The following is a 24077-nucleotide window of genomic DNA, read 5'->3' on the forward strand; positions in this document are numbered from 1 at the left end:
TACATTTATATCCCACCTGTCCTCCAAGGGGCTAAAGGTGGGCTACAGGGTTCTCAAACCATTTGAATGGCAATGTCCATCAACTATGGGAAGTGGCCCCCTCAAATTTTTTTTTGGGGGGGCGGCAAAGGAACCTCAGCCCTTAGGAGCTGGTTCCTATGCTCCATAATAACCCTGTGAAGTAAGTTAGGCCTAGAAGTGACTAGAGATCTCCTGCTGGGCTTCAGAGCTGAGTGGGGATTTGTACCCTCATCCAACGCTGTGAGGATACTGAAATGTAGAGCAGAAACCTTCAGAGCAGAACCAGGAAAGGCCAGTATGCACATAGGAAGCATTTAATAGAACTATATTTATTTAAAACAGCTTGTGTACATAAAGTATGTCACAATGCAAAGGATGATAAAGCAACAGGTAAACCATGTGGGTAGGCAGTTCCCATGTCAGGAAGTTGGTCGTTCATTACCTGCTCGGGACCAGGGTTGTGCTTCCTTGAAGGAACGAATTTGTAGAGCTACTTTTGTCACTTGTGGCTAAGAGTGCCTTCTACCAGTTTCAGCTGATTGGCCAGTTATGGCCATTCCTGGGCAGGGAAAATCTCAGGAACTGACTACTGCAATGTACCCTATATATGGGGCTCCCCTTGAGTTTGGTCCAGATGGTGCAGTTAGTACTGCTATCTCATCAGCCTGTTACACCTTTCCTCCAACAATCTACTCTTTCAGTGTGATTATGACCTTTCATTTACTCAAGCCTTTTCTGAACAATTTTTTTAAAATATCTTCTGGCATTCTACTGCTATTTCAACTGTTATGCTTTTGTGCATTCTTTATATTTTTGTTTTTCTGAACACCACTGAGACATTTTACTGTGTCATAAATCTGTGTAATTTTTAAAAAAATACACATGCCCGCCAATACTTTCAGAGCCTCCATACAGTAATCCCCTAAACCCTACATTCCTTGTATATATTACAAACTTAAGTTGCAGTCTTATGTGCTGCCATAGGTGCCGCCTGCTCCCTGGGTGCCTGAGCACCCACAAAATTCCCCATGAAGGAGCCAGGCACCCACAAATTTTGGTGCCAGGGCCATGCAAGCTGCATGGCCCCCACGGCCCCGGGCACCCACAGTCGTGGGGCCAAGCTTGCACTTTTGTGTTCCACTTACCTGGGAGTTACTTCTGAGGCTACATGGTTAGGTATGGGCTGATAGGCAGAGTTTGAGTGATGGCAAAGCGCTGGGTATTTCTAGGAGAATCGTTCAGCATGATGTATCCTATATTGGTCACTCTTTATTTAGGAATACACATTTGTTTTAGTAGCAGTATGTGCTTTTCTATATATAAAATACAGTGCTCAATACATTCCTGTTCTTTCTTTCCTTATTCACTTATTACTTAATACTAATATTCACCAAAGAAGTTAAGATTTAGAGAAAAATGAATGATTTGAGATTTGAAGTCTTGTTTTTTGTTTTGCTTTCCGGGGTTGGGAAATTTAGTACCCTGGCTAAACCTAGTGAAGAACCCAATTATTTTGCAGGGAAGTTCAAAATGCAAGGGCACACCTAAGTCAGTTTTTATAGGAAATGTTTAAAAAGTGGAGTTACAGTTGCAAATTGACATTCAGAATCCCTTTTTCTCAGTATACATTACAATTCCAATTTGAAATTGACCTAGCATTGCGAATACTGCTGCATCTTCAGATTAGGGATAGCTGCAGGGGTCAGAAGATCACAGGAAAAGAAGTTTTGGACCACTTAATGAATGTCAGTGATGGAGAGAGGTTTACATCTTCCATGGGGTATACGGATGGTCTGGAATATAACATTAAAGTGATCATGGGGGGAAAGTCTGATTAAACCTTGTTGTGTTTTACTAGCTATGTAAGAAGGAGGCCGCCTGTCAAGGCAAGATGGAACTGACCATGAATAATCTCAATCTTCCAAAGATCACTCAAGAAGATAAATGCTATGACACTGGATTTGAAAAGGCAAGTTTATTAATACATTACCAGTGGGACCAACAACAAAATGCTGGTTGAATTCTGCTCTTCGGGATTCCTGCCACTCCATCCCATTCCCAATAGTCAAGGAGCATTCAATCTATGGTTACTGAACATGCTCAGACCTCATTGTGCTCTTTTTGGAGTTTCCCTTTTTAGAACTAAGCATTTTTAATATGTTTGCAAATGCTGAGGTTCCCTAAGCCTGCTGATGTTGACTACATAAGCAACAGCACTTATAGTCTGGATTGATAAAGACTGTGCATTTGTGTAGCATGAAAGCAAGAATTAAGGAGGAATGATTGTTTGGTGTATATAGTCAACTATATTATTTCCAAAGCTGTTCGTAATATTTTGTTCATCTCAGAGTATTTTGACTGCTTACCCCAGTCATATAGTATTATTGCACCATAAAATATTTGTTAAGGAATGTAATGAGTGTAATATTTCTGACTCATAAATTTCCGTTAACAACTTTTTATTTATTCTCCTGTTTTAGGAAACATGTCTGGGAAGACTTTCAAGTGGTCTTTATGCTTTCGGGACATTCTTTGAATATTTAGAAGAGGCTTCTGTTGAGACTGCAGAAACTTTTCGGCCAAGCACACAGCACCTGGCAAATACCTTGAGATCAATGGTAAGTTCTATTACATTTAATCCTACATAAATGTTCTGGGAGATAAGGAGATGGAGTGAGAAGATTATGAAGTTCTGGAAGACAACACACAATGCACTCTGGTTAAGGACACATACCACTATGTGTTTTACTTCTTTTTATTTAATTTATTTAATTTTTATACCACCCTTCATTTGAGGATCACAGGGCGGTTTACAATGGAAAAACAAACAAATACATAACCTAAAAAGCCATTGTTAGTTATGCTTATGACAGCTGTAACAAAAAGCCTTATTAATAAGGAGGGGGAACTATGTATTAGGTTGATAGACAAAGGGAAAAAAAGACTTTTCAATTCCCCCCTCCATGTAGAATTAGGACCCGTCTATGTGTAAAGTTCTATAGATGTATTTTAAAATACAATTTAAGTAGGTCCTTAACTTTTGAAACAGTGAGTTATTACCATTACCCAAAATAATTCCTATATAGGAAAAAGGGTTAGGGGTTATAATGCAGAACTTGCCCCTAACAAAAGTTGGCTGTGTGAACGGTTTGGTTTAAGATAGAGAATACTGAGAGAGAAACTGTATCCAATAATATTTTGGGTTCTGGATGAGAAGAGTGTATGCATAACTGTTCCTTTGAGTGATCTGCATTATGCTCTTAAAAGCATTATAATTTATTTATTTAATAAAATTCATCTACCGCTTGATTATAGAAAACCTCCACAGTCAGGGCTTACCCCCAAGAAACCTGGGAACTGTAGCTTGTTAAAGGTACTAAGAGTAGTTAGGAGACCCCTATTCTCCTTGGACTGCAGTTCCAAGAGTGGATTCACAATCAATCCCTCTTCTTAGAGAACTCCTAGATAACTTAAAACATATAACATTGCATGTTACAAAGGGTTCTGCAATCTGTAAATATTTCCAACTAGCATCTTGCCTGAAGATGAGTAAAATCCATTTGTCTGATAAAAAAACAGCACCATAACCAGCAATTTTTATTATTTCCTCCCCTTAACAGATGAACAATCCTGAAACTGTGACCTTGCCGGATCCAGCCGCTCAGAAAATTATTGCCGCAAAGCTTCGAGAACACAGAGGCTGGACTGTTACACTTATCAAACACTTCATACTTCAAGATTTTACTTTATTTATGCAGAAAACTACAAGGGCTCTTCGTGTCTTATGAGAGGCCAGGAGTTCTAGTGCCTTTTAAAAATTGGGCACATCAGTTCTCAAAACATCTGCAGTTGAAGCAGAGGCTCATGTTGTTCTCCTTTTTGAGAACTCACTATGTTGTTTCTTTAATTGGGAATATACTATTTGCAGTTATTTATGATATTTAATATATTTATTAAATTTGTGTATGCATTTTTACTCCCAAGACTCACAGCCAATTTTAACAGGGAGTCAGCACCACACCATTTCAGTATTCACTGAATATTTTACTTGAAAATTATGGATCGAGAATATACAGCTAAAGTATACCATGATATTTTTTTTGAAAAGTATATTTAATATATTTTTAGAAAGCAAAAACAATTTGTATGGGTTTACAGTAAAAGACAATCTGTTTTATTGCTGCTTTAACTGATTTTAATATTTAATATTTTATACTGTACTGTTGTAACCCACCCTGGGGCCTTATGGAGAATAAACCAAATAAATTATTAAAAAACTACTTCATTGCACTGCATCTGTGTTATGGGATAATACCAGGTTTACTGCAAATGTCCTTTACTTTTAGTAGATCAAAATGTTTTCAACATTTGTTCATTCCAAAAGTGAGCTAGAAAATGTTAAACATGAGATGTAATGTTACCAATGGGAGCTGTAACAAAAGGTTGCAGTACAGAGTGCTTCCGTTCTTCCAATATACTCTACTCCATTCTTCACAACAGACATTTTACATTCTGGGGCCAGTGAACATACAGAATCTTCAGTGGGCTGTTTTTCAAGGGGATGGGCTCCATATTTATATTAGTTCTCTATCTATCTATCTATCTATCTATCTATCTATCTATCTATCTATAGAGAGAGAGATGTTGCATGTTTCAGTTTGCAGACCACCATATATATAGAGAGAGAGAGCGCTACAGTAATGGTTAAAATTAATGCTGGAGACCAGATGCATTTCAAACTGCAAGGGCTCTTCATATTTTTATGTTTGCTTTTATTTGAGGAAGATTAAATTTGAATTTGTGTGTGTGTGTGTGTGCACGCCAAAGTACATATATCACATTGCTCACACTCAATTTTGTGCCTTTGATTTATATTCCACTTTTCGGCATTTTCACATCCTAAGGCAGCTTACCTGTCATCAAATAACAACAGTGGAAAACTACATCAACAAAAGAAATAGTAACAAAAAATAGCAATTTGTTTAAATTACCTTATGTTGCTTCTCCTTTGCATGTTTTAGTTTGCAGACCACCTATCCACCCCTTCATGCTGCTGCTACTGAGATTTGAAACAGCACTCCCATTCAGGTACTAGTTAAGAGAGTTAGAGCTCATTACGCTCCATTGTACAAATTGCTTCAATTCAGGGGTGGCTGCTTCCCCACATGCCTCTGGTAGTCTGCACAATGGCAGATGCAGAGTGGTAACAGGCTCTCAGAAGCTGAATGTAGGAACAATGGAAGAGAGCCTGGCTGATGTTTCCTTTTCTGATAGCCACAATAAAGGCATGATGGAAGACTGATTTTCTTTTCCCAAAGGGGGAAGATGATATTCTTAAAAGACAGCAGTGGGTTTTGTTTGGGCGGCTGCTGCGTGTTGGAAAGAAGTGCCTGTATGCACTTTGATAATTGATATTTCTGTTATATAAGTAACAAGCCTACCTAATAGACATTAGCAGTTAGAGTGAATTAATAATACTTAAGACTGAAATTCTCTGTACACTTTTGGGAGTAAGTACCACTGAACCAAATAAGTCTTTCATCTTTGTCCTGCTTCCTCATTAGATCTCTTGATGTGGTGCTTTTTCTAAATACTTAAATCAAAATGCATTATCATAGTAATCCTTGGAAAAGCCCTGATAGGCAATGCTGTATTACAATATCCAACCTATAGGTGGGCAGCTGAAGCCAAGAAACAGCTACTTGTCCAAAGCCACTCAGCAAATCCAGAGCTGAAGTGAAGCTTGGACCAGATATTTCATAATTCATTCTCTTAACTGCACTACAAAGTTGACACAGCTTCCTCTCGCCATCTTTCTGCTTTACTGGGTGCTTTTCAGGCATAGCAAGAAGGAAATAAATAGTCTGACTCGCTCAGAACTGCCATCTGGCTACGTACACCAACTCTTAACTTCTGCATCCTGGACTTTTCTGGGAACCGAAAGAACATGTATCATGGAGTTAAATGTACTGACATATCAATCTTTATTGGATGTCAAGTATGAGTCCGGACATAGTAAGGTCCCCAATGCTTTATGCTTTGATCCTCTCACAAACAACTGGCAAATCACTTACATCCCTCCAAAAATAAAACAGAGAACAAAAAGACAGGAAACACCCCACCTCAAAAAGGCACTCCCACCACCCCCATCCCAAACTGAAACCAGGAGCAGAGGGCCTTGTTGAGTGCTAAGGGGTGTGTCTGAAGACACTATGCTGGGAACACTAGACCTAAGGGAATCTTGCCTGTTGGCAAGTCAGCAGCCAGAGGTCATCACCAAAGTGGTGGATAGGTATAGGCATGTACATATTCAGACCTTATCAAAATCTTAGCAGATTCCGACAACTGGTTCCTCAGCTAGTTACCCCCTTTATTCTTTGGGGGAAGGCAGGGTGTTTTTTTTGAGCCCCATCTCTGTTCAACAAATTGTCAGTACACTGATTGGGGAGCAGTGCTCTGCACCCCCCATTAGGGCACTGGGCTTCACTCACGCCAACACTGTATTCTTCTTTTTCTGCCACTGCCAAGACTAACAGGGGTCTGATCAAATCTTCCTGACCTTCCAAGCTTTTGCTTAGCCACTGATGTAGACTGAAGGGCTGACCCAGTGAGCTTTTGAAATGTTGGACACTGGTAAAGCCATTATTGATTTTCTTTCTCTGTGCGTGCAAAGGACGAACACGCAGGGGTGCCCCCTATATTACGTCAAACACATTCTAATGGAAAACTAAACAGTGGCTTATTGGTTGGTACATTCCTTACTGCTTAGGAATGGCTTCCTCACAAGTAGCCAGGACTCTTTTGGAAGTACGGTGTTTTCTCCAAGCCACAACTAACAAACAGATATATCACCACCCCACTCTTGCCAGGAAAGCTAGGTTTGTGAAAAAAATAACAGTACCTTCTATGTTTCTGTAGCTTCATAGCTGCAGTCTCTGGCTCCCAGAAGTGCCTAAGGTTTGGCAAGATTCAACTGTCTGTACTATTATTGTAGGTATGTGGAAAGGAGGGCATTGTTGAAGATAATGCTTATTGATTATGCATATGCAGCGTTTTTCCTCTGTAGTGTCACCAAAGAGATTACTTTGCCCAACCCATGAACGAACAACCCAGTGTCTGAGGACTACAAAGATGAGGTTGAAATAATAAGGCTATGTTTAGCCTGAACACATTAAACTGGAGAGCTGTCACACATAAGATGGAGCAAGCTTGTTTCAGCTGCTCCGGAGGATAGGACTCAACCCAATGCATTCAAATTACAAGAAATGAGATTCTGAGTAAACATTAGGAAGAACTTTCTGACTGTAGGAGATGTTAAGACAGTGGAGCAAAGTACCTCGGAAGATACTAGACTCTCCCTCATGGGATTTTTTAAAACAGAAGTTGGATGGCCATCTGTCTGGGATTTTTTGGCTGTGATTCTCACGCTGCAGGGGGTTGAACTAGATGGCCCTTAGGGTCCCTTCCAACAATTCTATGAAATCCAGCAGTTGGATGTAAAGGGAAATGAGTCTTAACATGTGTCATGACCTGCAAAAATTAGATTTCCTCATTAAAGAATTTCAGACAAAATATTTATTCTAAAGGGAAAAAATGAAAGTGTAACACAAATAAATTAGACAGATGGAAATTCCATTATGTTGTAAGCATATTCCATGTTGTCAGGGAAGTCTGCTTGCCAGTGGCATAGCTCAGTGTTGTTTTTCCTAGCCTTTGGAATGCATGCATCTCCATCTTTTTTTCCTGCTCAGCAGCCGGCTTCCAGAATGCTGTGGTTAACTCCTTCATCCCCATAGTAGACTAAGAGAGGTGGAGGAAGAAAAAAGGGAAAAAAATTAAGTTGATCACAACTCTTATAATGCTGTTACCAGCAGAACAGCTCTTTCAAGAAATACTAAAAAGTACAACTTTGTTACTTACAGCACAGTTCTATACATGTCTAATGAGAAGCAAGTCCTGTTGATTTCAATGTTGTAATTATTATGTAACTGAGTACAGAGCTGCAGCTTTACACATTCAATAACGTATTCAACCGTGGAAGGTCAGCCAGGGCAGATGCAAGTAAGCCATATTAATTAACAGAACAGAGCAAATGTAGAATCATTAGAAGAGACTAGGGATACTTTATTCAGTTCCACTCTGATAATCATCTGAAGCTGAGGGATAGTCAGCCTAGGCTACCCAACAGTGACAGAGGTGGGGTTTAGGCTTGGATTCAGGTTTGAATTCAACCATCAATACGTAACAGATTCTGAGGTGGCCATTAGGAACACCATCATATTTAAAGTGCTAAATGCACCCAACCATATAAAATGGAATTAACACTCATGTGACTGTAGAATACATTTGGGGGTATTTTATCTGCCTTCTAGTTTCTCTCTCTCTCTTTCTTTCTTAGTATACTGTCACATTCTTTCAGTGCAATTCTGAGGTGGCTTAAAGAATTTGTAATATTATGACTGATCTTGAAACTAACCTATATTGACACAGACAAGTAATATTAAGGCTTATCCATATTACACTGCTCTCCAAAAATGCTCACAATCCCAACTATTATTTTCAAGGGAACCTGGCAATCCATCATGGACTCTAGAAATAAAATTCTAGATATTATTCTATCTATTATCACTCATACCAAGATGAAATCAAAGATGAAACATGTAACATAATAAGCGACTGAAGTTATGATTGTCAGCTTAGTTGACTGGTTGGAAAGGCCAAATAATAGCTAGAAAGACAGTTTCTGCTTTTAAAAGTCAGCAAGATTATTTAGGTACTAAATAATATGGTTCAAGCCACAAACAAGAAATAGGTGGCATCTTCTCAATGCTTCATCTCATTTACACTCATTTTAATCCCGAGCAAATTTATGATATTGTGTATTTAGGCTGCCATTTTACCTAGGAGTAAGTCCCATTGAGTCCCAGTTTTTGAGTAAACATAAGAGTTCACTGTCAGTGTCCATCCCAATTACAGTACTAAACTATCCCCCAAAGTAGTAAACACAATGATCACATCCATTGGTTGCAGCCTTCAAGATTCCAAGGACTGACAAAAATATAAAATAGTTAAAGGAGAGCACATTCTTCCCTTACCTTCCCAACCCATTTCATTACTACTACAAAAACTTATTAAATGTGTTGCCCATTTCAAATATGTGTGACACATCACAATTATAAATAAATAAATGGGGGGGGATATGCTGTATATGCAGTGAGTGTGGGGAGGGGTGTTCACATGTGCACATTATGTAAGTGCAGGTGTGGGTAGTGTGCTGGATGCTTGGCGAGTACATGTGTATCGGGGGTGTATGCTGCATACAATCCAACAAAGCCAATTTGGGCATCATGCACTTCACTTAACAGAACAAGTCGCATTTAATTGTATATCCTAAACATACTGGATAATACAGTGGTGCCCCGCAAGACGAATGCCTCGCAAGACGGAAAACTCGCTAGACGAACGAGTTTTCCGTTTTGGAGGTGCTTCGCAAAACGAATCTCCTATGGGCTTGCTTCGCAAGACGAAAATGTATTGCGAGTTCCTGCGGGGTTTTTTTCCTCCCCCCCCTTTTCTAAGCCGCTAAGCCGCTTATCAGCTGATCCGATAAGCTGATAAGCCGCTAAAAGCCGCTAATACGCTAATCTGTCAATGGGCTTGCTTCGCAAGACGAAAAAACCGCTAGACGAAGAGAATCACAGAACGGATTCTTTTCGTCTTGCGAGGCACCACTGTACAAGAAAGTCTTGTATTAAGAAGCGGATGCATTTTATCTTTTAAATCTCATAAATGCAAAAACTCACAGGCAGATGACAAGACATAAAATTGAATAAATTGATCACCCTGCAGATTTTTTAAACAGACAATGGGATTTTACATGACAGTTTAATTACAGGAGTCTAAGCAGTAGTCAGACAGCAGAGTATAGAATATTAAATGATAAAATGTTACATTAATGCCAAGTCTCAGTAGCATCCATACAATAAAGTGTCACCATGCAGAAGTGGCATAAATGCAAGGAGAAATTAATGAAAAGCTTCAATGGTTTTTTCTATTACTTCCAGAATTTTATAAGAAAGGAAAGTCCTTCTGACAATCTGGTTTGTTTTGAATTTAAAACAAAACACACACACACACAAAAACCAGCAATTTTTTAACCGCCTCTGAGATCACATAGGACACAGGTGGAGAACCTGTCACCTTGCAGATGTTGTTGGACTTTAACTCATATCAGCCCCAGGAATGGTGGGAGTCCACCAATACCTGGAAGGTAGATTCTGACCGGTGATATACAACTAAATCATACTCAAAACAGACCCAATGAAATCATTGGACTTAAGTCCACTGATTTAAATTGACTTGCTCTCAGTAGGAGTAACATTAGTAGTCATTCATAAACTTTATACTTATTCATGCCTCAGCAACAGCAAAAAAAAAGTTTCTGTTAGGCTTCAGAGTGGATTAGTTTTATTTGGCTTTATTAGGCTTTTTATTAGGCTTTATTAGTCTAGTTTTATTAGGCTCCTACTCTCCACCTCATTCCAACTGTTAACATGTAACCACTCATATTTTCCACGAGGCCTTATTAGTGCCATCAGGCAACAACAAAATGAAACAGAAGGCCTATGCCTTGTACATTGATCAAACAACAACCAACATACACTGCCTTTTTAAAAATTCAGTTTCAAGCAGTGTAAGCTGTCAGTGTTTAAATCCTTCGATGGTCATCAGTTCTTGGTTTGTAATGTTACTGAAGCAAGCTCATTCCAAGAGAAAGAGGACTTGACAAAATCAGGTCATATCTCTTGATGATATACTTAAGTCAGCAACCAAAAGATAGAACATTTCCTTCTTATGGTGTGTCCCTTAAATTAAAAAATGGTAGCACCAAATCCTGACCTACACCTTACATGAGAATATAGCAACAGTTAAAATATAATTTGTGTGATATTTCTGTAAGTGCAATCCTAGATGTATAAATGGAATGGGACTTACTCTTAGGTAAGTGAGTGTAGGATTGTAGCATAAGTTTCAAACTCCCCTCCAAGTTAATCACAAAGCACATGTTGTATTTTCTCCTTTAGCAGGCATTATTTCTGCAGAGGTATTAACTAGTGAAAACATACCTCAGAACGGTTGGCTCAGGCATTCCAGGATCCGCCCCTCTCTTAAAACCTAGTTACAAACAATGTATCTGTCAGTTTATATCATGAATATATTATTGCTCTTTTACATATAATAAATATTTCTAGAATTAATACACACGACTAACCACAGTAATGTAATAGATAACACTGCACTTTGATAGTCTCCTGCACTCCTGTACTCGCCACCCTAATATGCCATCAAGTAGAAGTGCAAAGAAAGGGGTCCATTCTATTGCAAGGTCAGCAACACACACTGCAAACCCCACTCCTCTGCACCAGCAGGTGACTTGGGCTGCAAGCCTAACCCCATACTTACCTGAGTGTAAGCCCCATTAAATGTATTAGGATTTACTTCCAAGTTAGAATTGCACTGATAATCTGCCTGGGAAGAAAAAAATACTCTTCTAAAGAAAGAATACTCTTCTAAAGTATCTCTGACATCTAAAACAGTCCTTATTTGTGGCATGATGTATGTTGCCCACCAAATCCACCAGACAGAGAAAGACAGTCTCTGATCTTACTAATAAATAGGACTTTACTGCATTGTTAATGGAATTCAGTAAGAAATGTCCTGCACAACAGGCCCATGGATAATAGAATAATTTTTCCCAGCAAATGAAAAAGAAGTCGATGACACTTCATAGGACAGAATCATTGCTGAACTAATTGAGCTTGGACTGGGAAATTCTGACTAAGAACATTCTAAAAATTGACCTCTAGTTTTCAGAAATCTGCTGACTTCTAAGCAAACTCCTGATACCACAAGTGATATCCTGATAACACACCTGTGAGTAATTTTAACCATGTTTACCTTTGTGTCATGCCTAAACACAGTTAGGAGTTCACATAATTGTGAAATACAGAATTCTGAAAGCTAAAACTATTATTTATAAGCAACTTCAGTCTGCCTTGCAAACTGGGATGGGGAGATTGTCAGTGATTATTCACCCATTCCTCCATTCAGCTCACTCAAGCAGAAAGCTAGCACACCAGAGAGACAAATGTAGCTCAGCTTACTGCTGGATATAATTTCTTCTTGCAAGGTGTTATAGCTTTCAGCGCACAAGAGCATCCAACAGTTGTCTCGCCCACAGTCTGAAGCAGTGTTTCCCAAACTCAGGTCTCCAGCTGTTTTTGGGACTACAACTCCCATCATCCCTAGCGGGCAAGACCAGTGAGGTCAGGGATGATGGGAATTCTAGTCCGAAAACAGCTGGAGACCCGAGTTTGGGAAACACTGAAGGTCACAGGAGATCCTTCTATCGCCATATTCACACAAGCTCGCCTTCCAACGAGTACTAGGAAAGAAAAAACAGGAGGGCTTTCACGATGCAGCCCGCTTGCCTTTTCTCTAGGTTAAATCCGAAACTAGCAGCGCTAAAGTGAGCTGTGAAGCGGAGAATTTGGGTTCAGGGAACGGAAGCGGCCAAGGGCGAGGAGCCGCTTCTGCCCCACAGGGCGCTCTCCCCGCTAATCACGAGGAGCTGAGGGGAATCGGCCACGTGACTCGCCGGTTGCGTCACTATCGCCGCTGCGTTCCAAGAAGACGCGCCACGCGCGCTCCAACCAGCCGTTGACGGGAAGACCGTTAACGGACCGTTAACGGTTCAGGAAGCTGCCCCGCCCCTCCCCCGACGCCTGCCTCAAGGCAGAGTATACCGAGTCTTCCGTGACCAAGCCGCCCGCGGCAACCTACTTGCTCTCCCCAGCTCGGGACTGACCTAGATAGAGTACTACCGGGATGAAGCCCCACCGGATGGCAAACTGCCCGCCCTTGAACAAGTGCTGCAGGCGCTGCTTGGACTCTTTGCTCAGCTTCGGCATGGCGGCGGCTGCGTCGTCGTCTCGGAGGCAGCGAAGGGCGAGAGGCGAGGGTGGTAAAGGCCTGCCTTTTGCTTCCTGGCGCAACGGCGCATGCGCGCGGAGGAGAGGCCTACCCGGCGAGGATTTGTTGTCGGGCAGCGGCGCCGCCTCAGGCCGGCTGGGAAAGGCGGGAACGGCAGCCGCTGCTGAGGAAACCTAGAGCCGAGCTTGCCGCGTAAAAGAATGTGTTGAAATCGGCTCCGCTTCATGACTCGCGGATGAGGACGCGCCAATATTGGATGGAAATTCCTACATGCAGGAGTCGGGTTTTTTTCACCTTTTCCGCCGCAGTGGGTCCATTTCTTTGCTCTTCCCGGCTAATAGTAGTGCCTGCCTATCTCCGCCGGAGTAAGTCGTGGCAAATACCCTTCCCCCTCCACCCTGTTTCTGAGCATTACACACACGCACCTCGCTACACGCTTGTTCTTCACACATGATACATAACGGAGTTTCCCCCCTTCCTAACAACACAGAAGTGTTTTTTTGAGGGCCGGCTCGCACGTTACGTTTTCTCGTGGAAAAGTTGTTAGCACGTGGACCGACCCTCGTGGTAGGCCACCTACACTTGAGGTTAAGAGGGAGAAGGCAGGGGATGTGAGTTCCGCAGGCTTCCTGGCAAACGCCAAGAGTGGAAGTTCAGTTTTGCTTCCAAAGCCCGCATGAAAGTCAACAGCATTTCCTTTTGCATGTACTGTAAATTCTCTGTTCTACCACTGGCCTAACCTAAGGTTACCAGATGTCCCCGTTTCCCGGGGACAGTCCCCGGATTTACAAATCAGTCTCCTGACAAAATCCATCTATTTAGTAGGAAGTTGAAAAGTGTCCCTGGATTCATTGAAAAAAATCTGGTAACCTTAGCCTAACCCTGTTTGTCTGGATTTAGCACTCTGACAGGTGCTGCCTTCGAAAGTGGATTTTCTGTCATGTATTTTTCTGCTGCTGCTTAAAACATTTCCTGGCTATTGGCCTTCACCAAATGGTGTAGTAGCCAATTACGTTTGGATGGAGAAATATTTTCATTTACATATCTTGAACCTTCAACCAAGAAATTAAATTTTTTTAACCTTCGTCATGTCCTGCTTTTGTCCTCTCTCCCCCCACCCCACCCCCGGCTGATGTTCAAGTAAACCAACCCTTGTAGATCTGCCCTATGAGTTTTGATTAAATTTGCATATGGGAAAATGATTGAATAAGAAAAAAACATGCTTCCTTTGTTGGATGGATCATGAAATCAGTATTGTAGAGTTGGAAGGGATCCTGAGGGTCATCTACTCTAACTCCTCAGTGCAGGAATCACAACTAGATCATATATGTGATAGACATCCAAACTCTGCTTGAAAACCCTCAAGAAAGGAGAGTCCATCACCTCTCAATGGGAGTCTGTTCCACTGTTCCTGTCAGAAAGTTCTTCCTGATGTTTAGTCAGAATCTCTTCTTGTTAACTTGAACCCATTGGTTTGGGTCCTAGGCTCTGGAGCAGGAGAAAACAAGCTCGCTCCATGCAACAGTGTTTAAGATATTTGAAGATGGCTATCCTATCTCCTCTCGGTCTCTTCTTTTCAAGCTAAACATACCCAATTCATTCAACCATTCCTCATAAGACATCTATCTACTCCAGCATCTTGTTCCCAGATGCCAAAGGGTATCCCTACAAGCAGAATATGAGTGCTTCAGCAGTCTCCCCACTTGGCGTGTTTATCAACTCATATTCAGAGATCTATTGCCTCTAACCATGAAGGTAGTATAAAACCACTATGGCTAGTCACCATGAATTTATCTACATGAATTAGTCCATCCTCCTTGAATTTATCTGCAGTGAATTCAGATGTCATTAGTGTATAGATTTGGCCAGTATGTGTCATTTTGCTCTTACCCACATTGAACCTGATTTGCCATTTTATCATCGGTTCACCCAGTTTGTAGAGACTTTTCTGGAGTGTTTCAGATGCAGTAGGGAGATTGCCTGACTTGGGTTTCTTCTTAGCCTACCCTTCACTGAAATTGTATGAGCTGTTGCCTCTCTGTAGGGGCCATACTTAACAAGCTGGAGAAACTCTTTTGGGCATCACACAAACACTGCAACCAAGCACTAAAACCAGTACTGATAACTCCAGTAGAATTTGGGTTTTCAGCAAGGGAGGCACCAGGGAAAGCATGTGTGCCCACAGGTGCCACATCAGCATTTCCTGATACACATCTCGATTAGAACAGTTACATTTTATCAGTTTTGCATTGGCATGAATGTAAACCAAATTGAAGTGCACTTGAATCTCAGTTATGAAATATATAAATGAGCTAACCTGCCAGTTTCAGAAATTTTATTACTATTTAAAATTCTGCTCCTCTACAAACACTGATAGAGAATGTTGGAGGCAGTCCTTGCACTGCCTTCCCAAAGCTGGGTAAATGAGGTGCTAGGCTAGGCTATGGGCAGGAGGCATAAGGGCTCTTGCCAGGGTCCTAGAGTCCTTCCTTCTTCCTAAGGCATATTGAGCACTTTTCCAGCTTTGTGAAGGAGGTGGGAGAGCTCTAAGACCCTGCCAGAGCCTTGCACCTCCTTTCAAAAGCCTGGCACCTTGCTTAGCTTAACTGGCTGGGGGGGGGGTGACCCATGGGTTCCATGTCAAAATACTATTGCAGCCCACTTGGTATGAAGCTAGAGGCTTGTGTGCCTCACTGTTTAGAACCCAGCTTGGAAGAGTGACTTGTTGACCCACAATCTACCTTATTTTGTCAATTGGACATTGTAGGTTTGGGAGGCTGAATAAACCCAGAACAGTTGTGTCCAGACTAACAAATATTTGCAGCATAAAGAGCATCCACAAACCAAGCAGAGCCCATCCACTAGCTAGCTGGTTTTTTGTCTTTCATACCTTCTGCACGGTTGAATTCCAAAGCTGGGGTAATTTGGAAACTTCTCAAACAGCCTTCAATGTGACAGTTGAAGCATTAGAAAAATGTGTGATCCTCTAAGAAGCAGCAAATTGCAAAATGCTTAAAAATTGCCATGCTAGGAGGATAACATTTAGCTGAGAGAGAAAGCTATTATTTACAGCACTGTAGTCTTGGTGTGCACAGCTTCTTATACTTCTTCAAATTCTAGCACAAAGAGTTTGCAGTATAAATTGCTGAGTAACTAATTTGGAGTGGGAGGAAAGGAGGAAAAGAAGGGGGGGGGGATGTGATGTCTTAACTTAGCTTCTTCCTTGACAAGGTATATGTAGAAATGTCAAGTTACCAGGGCGGCTCTTTTTCAGGAGGAACTCAGTTCTGGCACCTCTTGGGTGGGTTCTGGCACGTCTCAGGAGGGTGCCATTACCATTTAAGAGAACAAGGGAAGTGTTCATGGTGAGTTCTGGCAACTCTATTTCTAGAAACATAGCATTGCAAGTTACTAACTATATGCAGTAGTAGCAGCTCATGTTGGTGGCAGTTGCTTAGTTCTTAGTGTAACATTTGATGTTGGCCCAAATTTTTGACTGCTTACAACTTTTATTCGAGTCAGTGCTGTACAAGTTGTGCTACAGAGGCTGTATAAAATAAGGTCTAAGAAATAAAATTTTAAAATAGCAAGGATTTTCAGGAAGCTGATAATAATTTATTAAAATGGTAATTGAAGCTAAGACATAAATATGAATTCAACTCTAAAAAAAGATGAATCACTGGAGTTTCAAACAATGAGGATTGCATGAAGGTGGACCAACAAAATACCTTTCAAATGTTAATCCTAGATTTCCTTTTTCTTTTTGTAGATTCTATAATAAAAGATGCAGACTTACAACTTTGCCATGTCTTAACTTCCATCTAAGGTATATTGCAATGTTCTTGCCTAGTATGATGTATTTCATTTTCAGTTTATGTCATTGTGAATAGAATATCTGGCCAAAGATGAAAACCATGAACTGATTGTTCTGTAAAGTGTTAAACACAGATCTGATGGCTCAAAGGATTTTCTGAGGCCAGATAGACAGATAAAGTATGTTTAAATTTACCTTTACAGTTATTTTAATTCTGTTTACTAGATTTATAGACACTTGTCTTTCTAGAAAACCTAGCTAAGTACATCTAGGTTAACTATTAGTAACCTAGGGGCAATATCACAGTTTCATAAAGTGCAAAGCAGAGGTAACTAATGAGGTACCTAATGTGGTGACCTGCTGATGTTGCTGGACTACAGTTCTTAACAACCAGGAACCATACCAGCTTCCCCTGCTGTGAAAGGTTTATCATGTGTCACTTCCTCTGTCTTTCAAAAAGCAAAATCTACAGAATATATTTAAACTAAAAGGATCTAATTCAGGAAACAAATATCTCCCAATACTAACTTTTGTCATTGCTTTTATATTCCTGGGTTCCTTTGGAAGGAAGGGTGAGATACAAATTTAATAAAATAAATAAATTTCTGTCACACAACTCCTTTGGGCTAACTTTATTCCATAGTGACCGGGCTGGTTCTATGTGCCAATGTGCATCTTTGCAGAAACTGCTCCTCAAGATAATACAATTTTATGTTCCCTGTGCCCAAAGACACAAAGCCTTCTAAGACACTAAGCCTTCAAATCATTTCAAACATGATTTGAAAAGACACACCTTCCTTAGCAGTTTGGCTAGCTACTTTATTCTACTTTATTACTTTATTCTGTTTCTGGAAATAATTTCCCTCTTCCTGACTTCAATGGAGTTTGCTTGAGCTACCTCTGGACCGTCTTCTGTACTACCAGCAAATCTCTGCCCTTTCTGAGCTAAGGAAAGGGGCAATAGTTAACATAAAAAAGATAATAAAAGCAGAGCATAAATTTGGAGTGTGAGACTAGAGGATGGTCAGTATTTCACAGTAAAAGGAGTACAGTTGCAACATGAAAAATGATCAAGCAGGAAATTTTGTTTTGCTAAGTTAAGTTGCTAATAATTTGAGTAAACTTACAAAAATATTTTATTCTGGAGTTTTAGAAAGACGGAGGAGATAGTCAACAGGATATCAAAGAGAAGTTCTTCAGAGTTTGGTTACCAACAGTGCAATTCTACGCAGTCTCATCGTTTAATGGGACTTCCTACCAGGTAAGAGGGTATAGGATTGCAGCCTAAAGAGGGTTAGACATTTATGGAAATGTGGAAAAGAATTGTGGAATGAAGGATAAACTAGAAGTAGTTTTTCAAAGGTGTGTCAGCAGTTGGAATTTACATAATTTGAAACGTTTTTAAGACCAAAGGAGTTTGCTGGGAAAGAGTTTCAGGAATAAGATTTAAGGCAGCACAATATAGCAAGAGGAGCTAGGGGAAGGTGGTATTTTAAAGAAATGTTTGAAGTGCTATTTTTTAAAAGTTCTGATTTTTAAATAAAATATTGAATAATAAATTTATATTAAATACATGAATATTTAAATGAATTCAGAAAACAAAAATGCATAAACATTTACTAAACTCTGTATGTTCTTAACCAGAGGAAATGGTAGAATATTGCCGTTTTAAAAGGGTAGTTTTATCTTTCACCACTAGATGGCAGTGCTTAACAGAAAAGACTTTAACTTCTGCCACAGTCTGCCGATTTCTTGAAAAAGATCACTTGAGGGAAGCCAAGGATGATGACGGGTATTTAAAATTCTGCAATTCACAATTTCTCCTCTAAAGGACATCAGAAAACTTCATCAAAATTTGTTTGTCAATCAATCTTTATTACGGTCCAGAGACCCAACAAGAATTTGTTTGTCCAAGTTTGTCACTTTCAATGTACAGAATGCGGACAACCTCTCTTGAGACATTATGGCCCTTAATTCATTTTTAATTCTTTTGAATCTTGAAAAACTACTCTCTCCCTAGCTGTTAGTGACCATAAAGCTAAGAAATAGCCACAAAATTGCTTCCACATTAGAAATAGCTTCTGGGTATGCTTCCATCAACAGTTCAACACCTTGCTGAATTTCTTGTTTGGATGCTATCGGGATAGCAAGAATGGAAAATAATTGTGGAATATCACTGTACACAGTACTTTTTAAGTTGGCTTCAAGTGCATCCAATATAGGAATAAATGATTTTATCCTAAACGTATCTCTTAAAGAAAGTGCATCTAAGGCATCAGGGGCACTTCTGTCATTTCTTTGTCGTTCCCTCACTCTTTGTCTCCTTGTTTTGTGGTTAACTTTTGGCAAGATTGCTTTTGCTTTGTTTCTCAAGCTCATCAAAATCTTCTCTAATTTTCCTTTAAAAAATCCAGAAGTGAACTGTACAAACTTGCACAAGAACTCAATAGCAGGCCTGATTTCTGAATGGCTTTGCTGACCTTGTGAAAATGACCTAGCACAAGGATTTATATCTCTAAGATTTTGCAGACTTTGGCTGTGAACTAGGGCCCCGCAAAAAAATTTCAAGTTGGGCCCTCGAGTTTAAAATTGGGCCCCACTGGCTGGCCCTGAGTCTCATAGTTGCTGGGCCCGAGTTGCCTTGCCCTTGCATGAAGTCTTGGGTTTGCAATTTGGGGAGAGGGGAGACTGCCCGCTGGGTGGTGGGTGGGCTGGGGAGGCCCCCTAGATTTAGAGGCCCTAGGCTTCAGCTTACTTAGCCTATACATAAATCTGGCACTTTCTAGCCCACTCAGGGTAAACTCAGTCACCTTGCTATGCAATCATTACCGTATGGAAAATACAACTTGTCCTCCCTTAGAATTTAGACACAATAATACAGCTTTTCCCCAGCTGGCATAAATAATAGTTTTCCATTTCTGATTGTCTTTTCATTGTGAATTTTACAGCATTTTCTGTAACTTTATTATAGACATAATCTGCCCTGAGCCCATAGGGAGAAGGATGGACTATGAAAAAATAAACATCAAAGCTTTTGAGTGTGCATACTTAGCAAACAAAATTAGCAAAACAATTGCAATCATATTACTCAAAGTCTTAAGCATACAGAAATCTGGCAAAATGACTGTTGTACCTTCTGTGCTTCCACATATATAAATGCTTTTTCAGCAGGCTTCAAGCCAGTGAAGCAACTGCCCATTTATTACAGTGACCTCTAGTCGCTTTTTACTAGTAATTTTATGTATTAGCTTGTGTTGGTCCAGGAGCCAAAAAGTTCTGTGTGAGTTGAAAGCACTTATTTTCTTGGACAGGACAGTGAGCAGGGGGGGAAGAGTGACTATTAACCAGTATTTCCAATAGCAGCCATTTGTGTAATATTCCAGGAGCAGCTTCACAGGGGTGCAAGTGCCTGTAGTGTGAGAGGAGATTGGAAAAATGCCCATTGTAAGCTTGGAACTCCACATCCTGGCCATGGAGTGAAGCATGATATTTACTCCATGATTTAAAAAATGAATGGCACTACAACATTTGGTATCAGATACAAATTTCATCAGGCACATTAGCGTTGAGCAGAAAGTTGACAAAGGTTGGAATTAGACAGCAACCTCATGCTGACTTTTCCTGTTTTTTACCCATAAGGCAGGGGTAGGCCAATGAGAGTTGTAGTGTTAACAACGTCTGGAGGGCCACAGGCTCCCCACCTCTGCCATAAAGTTTACCCATGTTGTTTCTCCACCTTGTACCCGATCTACATGGTTCACCACTGGTGGCTGATTGTTGGTAGTTGTGACGGGGACAAGCAACATATGTAAGTAACTACATATGTAGTCAATATGCCCATGGATGGAATATGCTTCTGCACAGTGAACATCAAGACTTTCAATTAAGAGTACTTCCCTCCACCCACCTTATCAGGGTGACCTCCACTATGTAACTAGTCCTCCAGTTACTTTATATAGCCCCTGTTATCAATAGTTCAAATAGAACATTTAGCATTTTTAAGATATAAGAACATAAGAAAAGCCCTGCTGCACTGGCCCAAAAGGCCCATCTAATCCAGCATCCTCTTCTCACTGGCCAACTAAATGCCTATGGGAAGTCTGCAAGCAGGACCTGGGTTCAACACTGCACTCCTCACTTGTGATTCACCAAGGCATACTGTCTCTGGCATTTGGCAGTAGAGACAGAACATCATCCATAAAAGCTTGTGCCATAATAAAAGTGCTAGTCTTTTAAAATGCCAGAAGACTATTGTAATAGAAATAAAATACATCACACCATAGTGGGGAGGACAGTGACCAGATATGCTGTACAAGTACAAACTGTTGAAGGACAATCTTGCCCTCCATGCGTGTGGTTCTTTAGCTTTAAGTTGAATTTGATCTAGTTGAGATTCCTGTGTTGCAGGGAGTTGGACTAGATGACCCTCAGGGTCCCTTCCTGTTCTGAACCACAGGGCCAAAGGAGAACCTGTGTGAGTGGATGCAGGGATATCAAAGGAGTGATAAATTCTAGTGCTGTATTAAAAGAAAGGTGTAAACTTAGAGCAAATCAGCCAACCAGGTCTCCCAGGCTTTACAGGCATGGGACAGACATTGCAGCAAATAGATGGCTTGTCGCCAGCTAAGCAAACATTCATACATTCTTTATACACAAAAGTCACTTTGCCCAGGACTTCACATCACTTCACGAGGGCATAGGTGGCAAATAAAGATAGTTCCCCTTTCTGGGCTCAGAGCCTAGCACTCCAGTCCCACAGATAAGGGTAACATAAAAACAGTCCAATTAGCTTAAAGCAAGTGAATATAAACATATTTGAGGTCATTGTTACAACAACTAATTGTGGGGTTATCTTGACTACCACGATGGTGTTGCAGAGCTTCTGGAACAGTTCACCTTTGGTTCAACACAATTCCAACTCTACAATTCTATGATTCTATGAAATGGAAGATTCCTTCACAATGTATAATTCATATATTACTGAAAGAAGAACACATATTAAGTGCTTCCAGAAAGAAAACAGTAACTTAGGACATTTTAGGGATGGATCTTGGAAAGGAACAAGTGAAGGAAAACAATGAGAAGAAGAAAGTACCTTTGTGCAACAACCAACTGCTTTTCTTCTACCATTCACTAAACAGAACTGTCCTCAATTCTGGGATAAGCATTAAGAGTTTCCAGGACAGAGGATGAAGGGCGCCTCTGCCAATTCTAGAACAGTTTCTAAACAGCATTGTGAACAAACTGAAGCTTTACTTAAGCCTTGCTGCTGGAGGACCAGCTGAATGCATCACACAATTCTAAAGCAATAGCTTGTCTTTAGTCCAACTAAACAGTTTGGTGAGTTAGCTTTCAGAACAATGTTTTTCATAACATTTACTCTACTTGCCCTATGGGCTAAGGGGAGGGCATGTCAGGAACATTTCAATGCTTGTTGCACACACACCCCAACCATCCTATATAGAACAGCACTGACAGCACGAGCTATTAACATTTTTTCCTTGAAAAGACATTGTGTTGGACTATACTTCAGTTCCAGCCACTGGGGATGGTTAGTCATGACAAGTCCTATTGTTTTTAATTTAAACTCTGTGCAACTAACAGTCTGGAGCAACCTGTTGCTTTATCTGACATTTAGGAAAGCCACTTCAAAACATCCCCATCTGTCCACCTTTGAAATCAAGAAAGGTGTGGTGGCCTGGGACTCAGACTCAGAGCCGGAGGAGTCTCAATCCGCACCAGATCCTCTGCCTCAGGCGGCATCTGAACCGAGTCGGGGGCCTGATTCTGAAGAGCCCCAGTCTGCACAGGTTCCCCTGCAACAAGCACCAGCAGGGCCGAGTCAGGAGCCTGAGCCTGCCCTGGCTCTAGATGTGAGGATTACCGGTACCTTGTTGCCTTCTGCTGTGCAATCACGTACAGCTGCTCCACTACCGTTTGGTCAGGAGAGGCTGAGGCGGCCTCTGGGTCTAATAACCCACCAACATCGCCCGAGCTGCAGAGACTCAGGCCTGAGAAGAGAGACCTGAGTACTCGCTGGAGAAGTGCTCGCCTTCGGGCAAGACAGGGAGGTGAGTCACCGGGGGATCAGGACCGGCCATTATCCCATCAGAGATAAAAGGCTGCCGGACCCTGCCCCAGGTTGCGGGAGCAACATTGCTGCTTGCTGGAACCTGCCTGAGACCTTATGCCTGACCTAGCCCGATTTCCTGCCTTGGCCCTGTTGGACTGACTCCTCATGGAATCCTTGGATTCGGGACCGAACCTGGACCGCGTGGCTTGGATTAACCCCCGGGCCTAGCACAGTGTGCTCCCGCCACAACCCGCACTCCCCCTTCCTGGGGGGGGTGTTCGGGTAATTCAGAAGCCATGGCCGACCCGGTGGCTGCGCTGGCGACCTTGGCTCAGGACAACCAGACCATGGCCCATACCATCCAGCAGTTGAGTGACACCGTCACAGCGTTACAACAGCATTTGGCATGCCATATTGATGAATATCATAGAAGAGGTTGGCAAGTTGGACAACAGGAGATTGCTTGATAATGTGGTTTGAAGTAGAAGGAAAATCAAAGGCGTTCGAAGACAGAATACATTCTATTTCTACAACAAATTTTCCTCTGAAGTCAGTTGCTGCTTTACAGTACAAGATTTATTTAACAGGGTTGAGCAGGACAACATACAAAACGTTACTCTGGATAATTCAGCATTGAACAAACTAGTTCCATAGACCACCATATAGATCATTAAATAATGAGCAACAATGATACTGTATTCCTAATGAGAACCCCTAATTTATAGAAAAGCACTCTTCTGTAGTGTTTTATTTGAAGTATAAATGAGTCATCTACCCCCAATTCCTGGGGGTAGGATGCAAGCCTAATATGTTTTTAAAAAGACACAAAGCTGGCATTATTATACTGTATTGGAAATCTAAAAACCAAGCATGTGTTCAAGAATGTAATTCAGAAGCAAAATGCAAAAATCTTCTTGACTAATTAGAAACGCACTGTCTGGCAGAAAGACAGATTACTCCTACTATAAGTCTGACACTAGGAATGATAGTCCTGATTACAGGCAAGCATGCCAGGACTGCTTTCTCACCACCCCTCTACCCACACTGAGATATTCCCAGCTCATGTCAGCACGGTACATACGCTTCAGAAGTCATGGAGTGACTACAGCAGTTTTCCCTATGCATTCATTGTAGTCTCAAACTCGGCACTTTAAAGAGCACCTTTCGTTCTGAGTC

The 24077-nt window shown here is 41.1% G+C and overlaps 2 protein-coding genes and 1 long non-coding RNA gene across 7 annotated transcripts in view; 2 read left to right on the forward strand and 1 right to left on the reverse strand.

Annotated features, from left to right (window-relative positions):
- IL6 (interleukin 6) overlaps positions 1–4629 on the forward strand; it is a 75912-nt gene extending 71283 nt beyond the window's left edge. The window contains exons 4-6 of the mRNA XM_083468619.1: positions 1880–1990; positions 2502–2639; positions 3642–4629. Of these exons, the coding sequence (XP_083324745.1) occupies positions 1880–1990; positions 2502–2639; positions 3642–3809 (417 nt within the window). The 3' untranslated portion in view covers positions 3810–4629. The remainder of the gene's footprint in view (positions 1–1879; positions 1991–2501; positions 2640–3641) is intronic.
- A 2952-nt stretch (positions 4630–7581) lies between these two features.
- TOMM7 (translocase of outer mitochondrial membrane 7) lies at positions 7582–13240 on the reverse strand (the record flags this gene model as incomplete). Its single annotated transcript, XM_083468640.1, is given in 4 exon segments — positions 7582–7821; positions 11148–11196; positions 12890–13051; positions 13054–13240. Coding segments are annotated over 4 exon segments (414 nt in total). The 3' UTR covers positions 7582–7805.
- Positions 13241–13252: 12 nt separating this feature from the next.
- LOC310690013 overlaps positions 13253–24077 on the forward strand; it is a 48788-nt gene continuing 37963 nt past the window's right edge. For 3 of the 5 annotated variants that reach the window (XR_014517778.1, XR_014517779.1, XR_014517781.1), the window contains exons 1-3: positions 13253–13379; positions 16784–16840; positions 17982–18089. This is a non-coding gene — a long non-coding RNA (uncharacterized lncRNA). Of the gene's footprint in view, positions 13380–16783; positions 16841–17975; positions 18090–18527; positions 19073–24077 lie in introns of those variants that run through there. The other 2 variants (XR_014517782.1, XR_014517780.1) reach the window with 2 other exon arrangements.

The sequence above is a fragment of the Podarcis liolepis genome (genome assembly GCF_965112155.1).
Source record: "Podarcis liolepis genome assembly, chromosome: 12".
Lineage (NCBI taxonomy): Eukaryota > Metazoa > Chordata > Lepidosauria > Squamata > Lacertidae > Podarcis > Podarcis liolepis.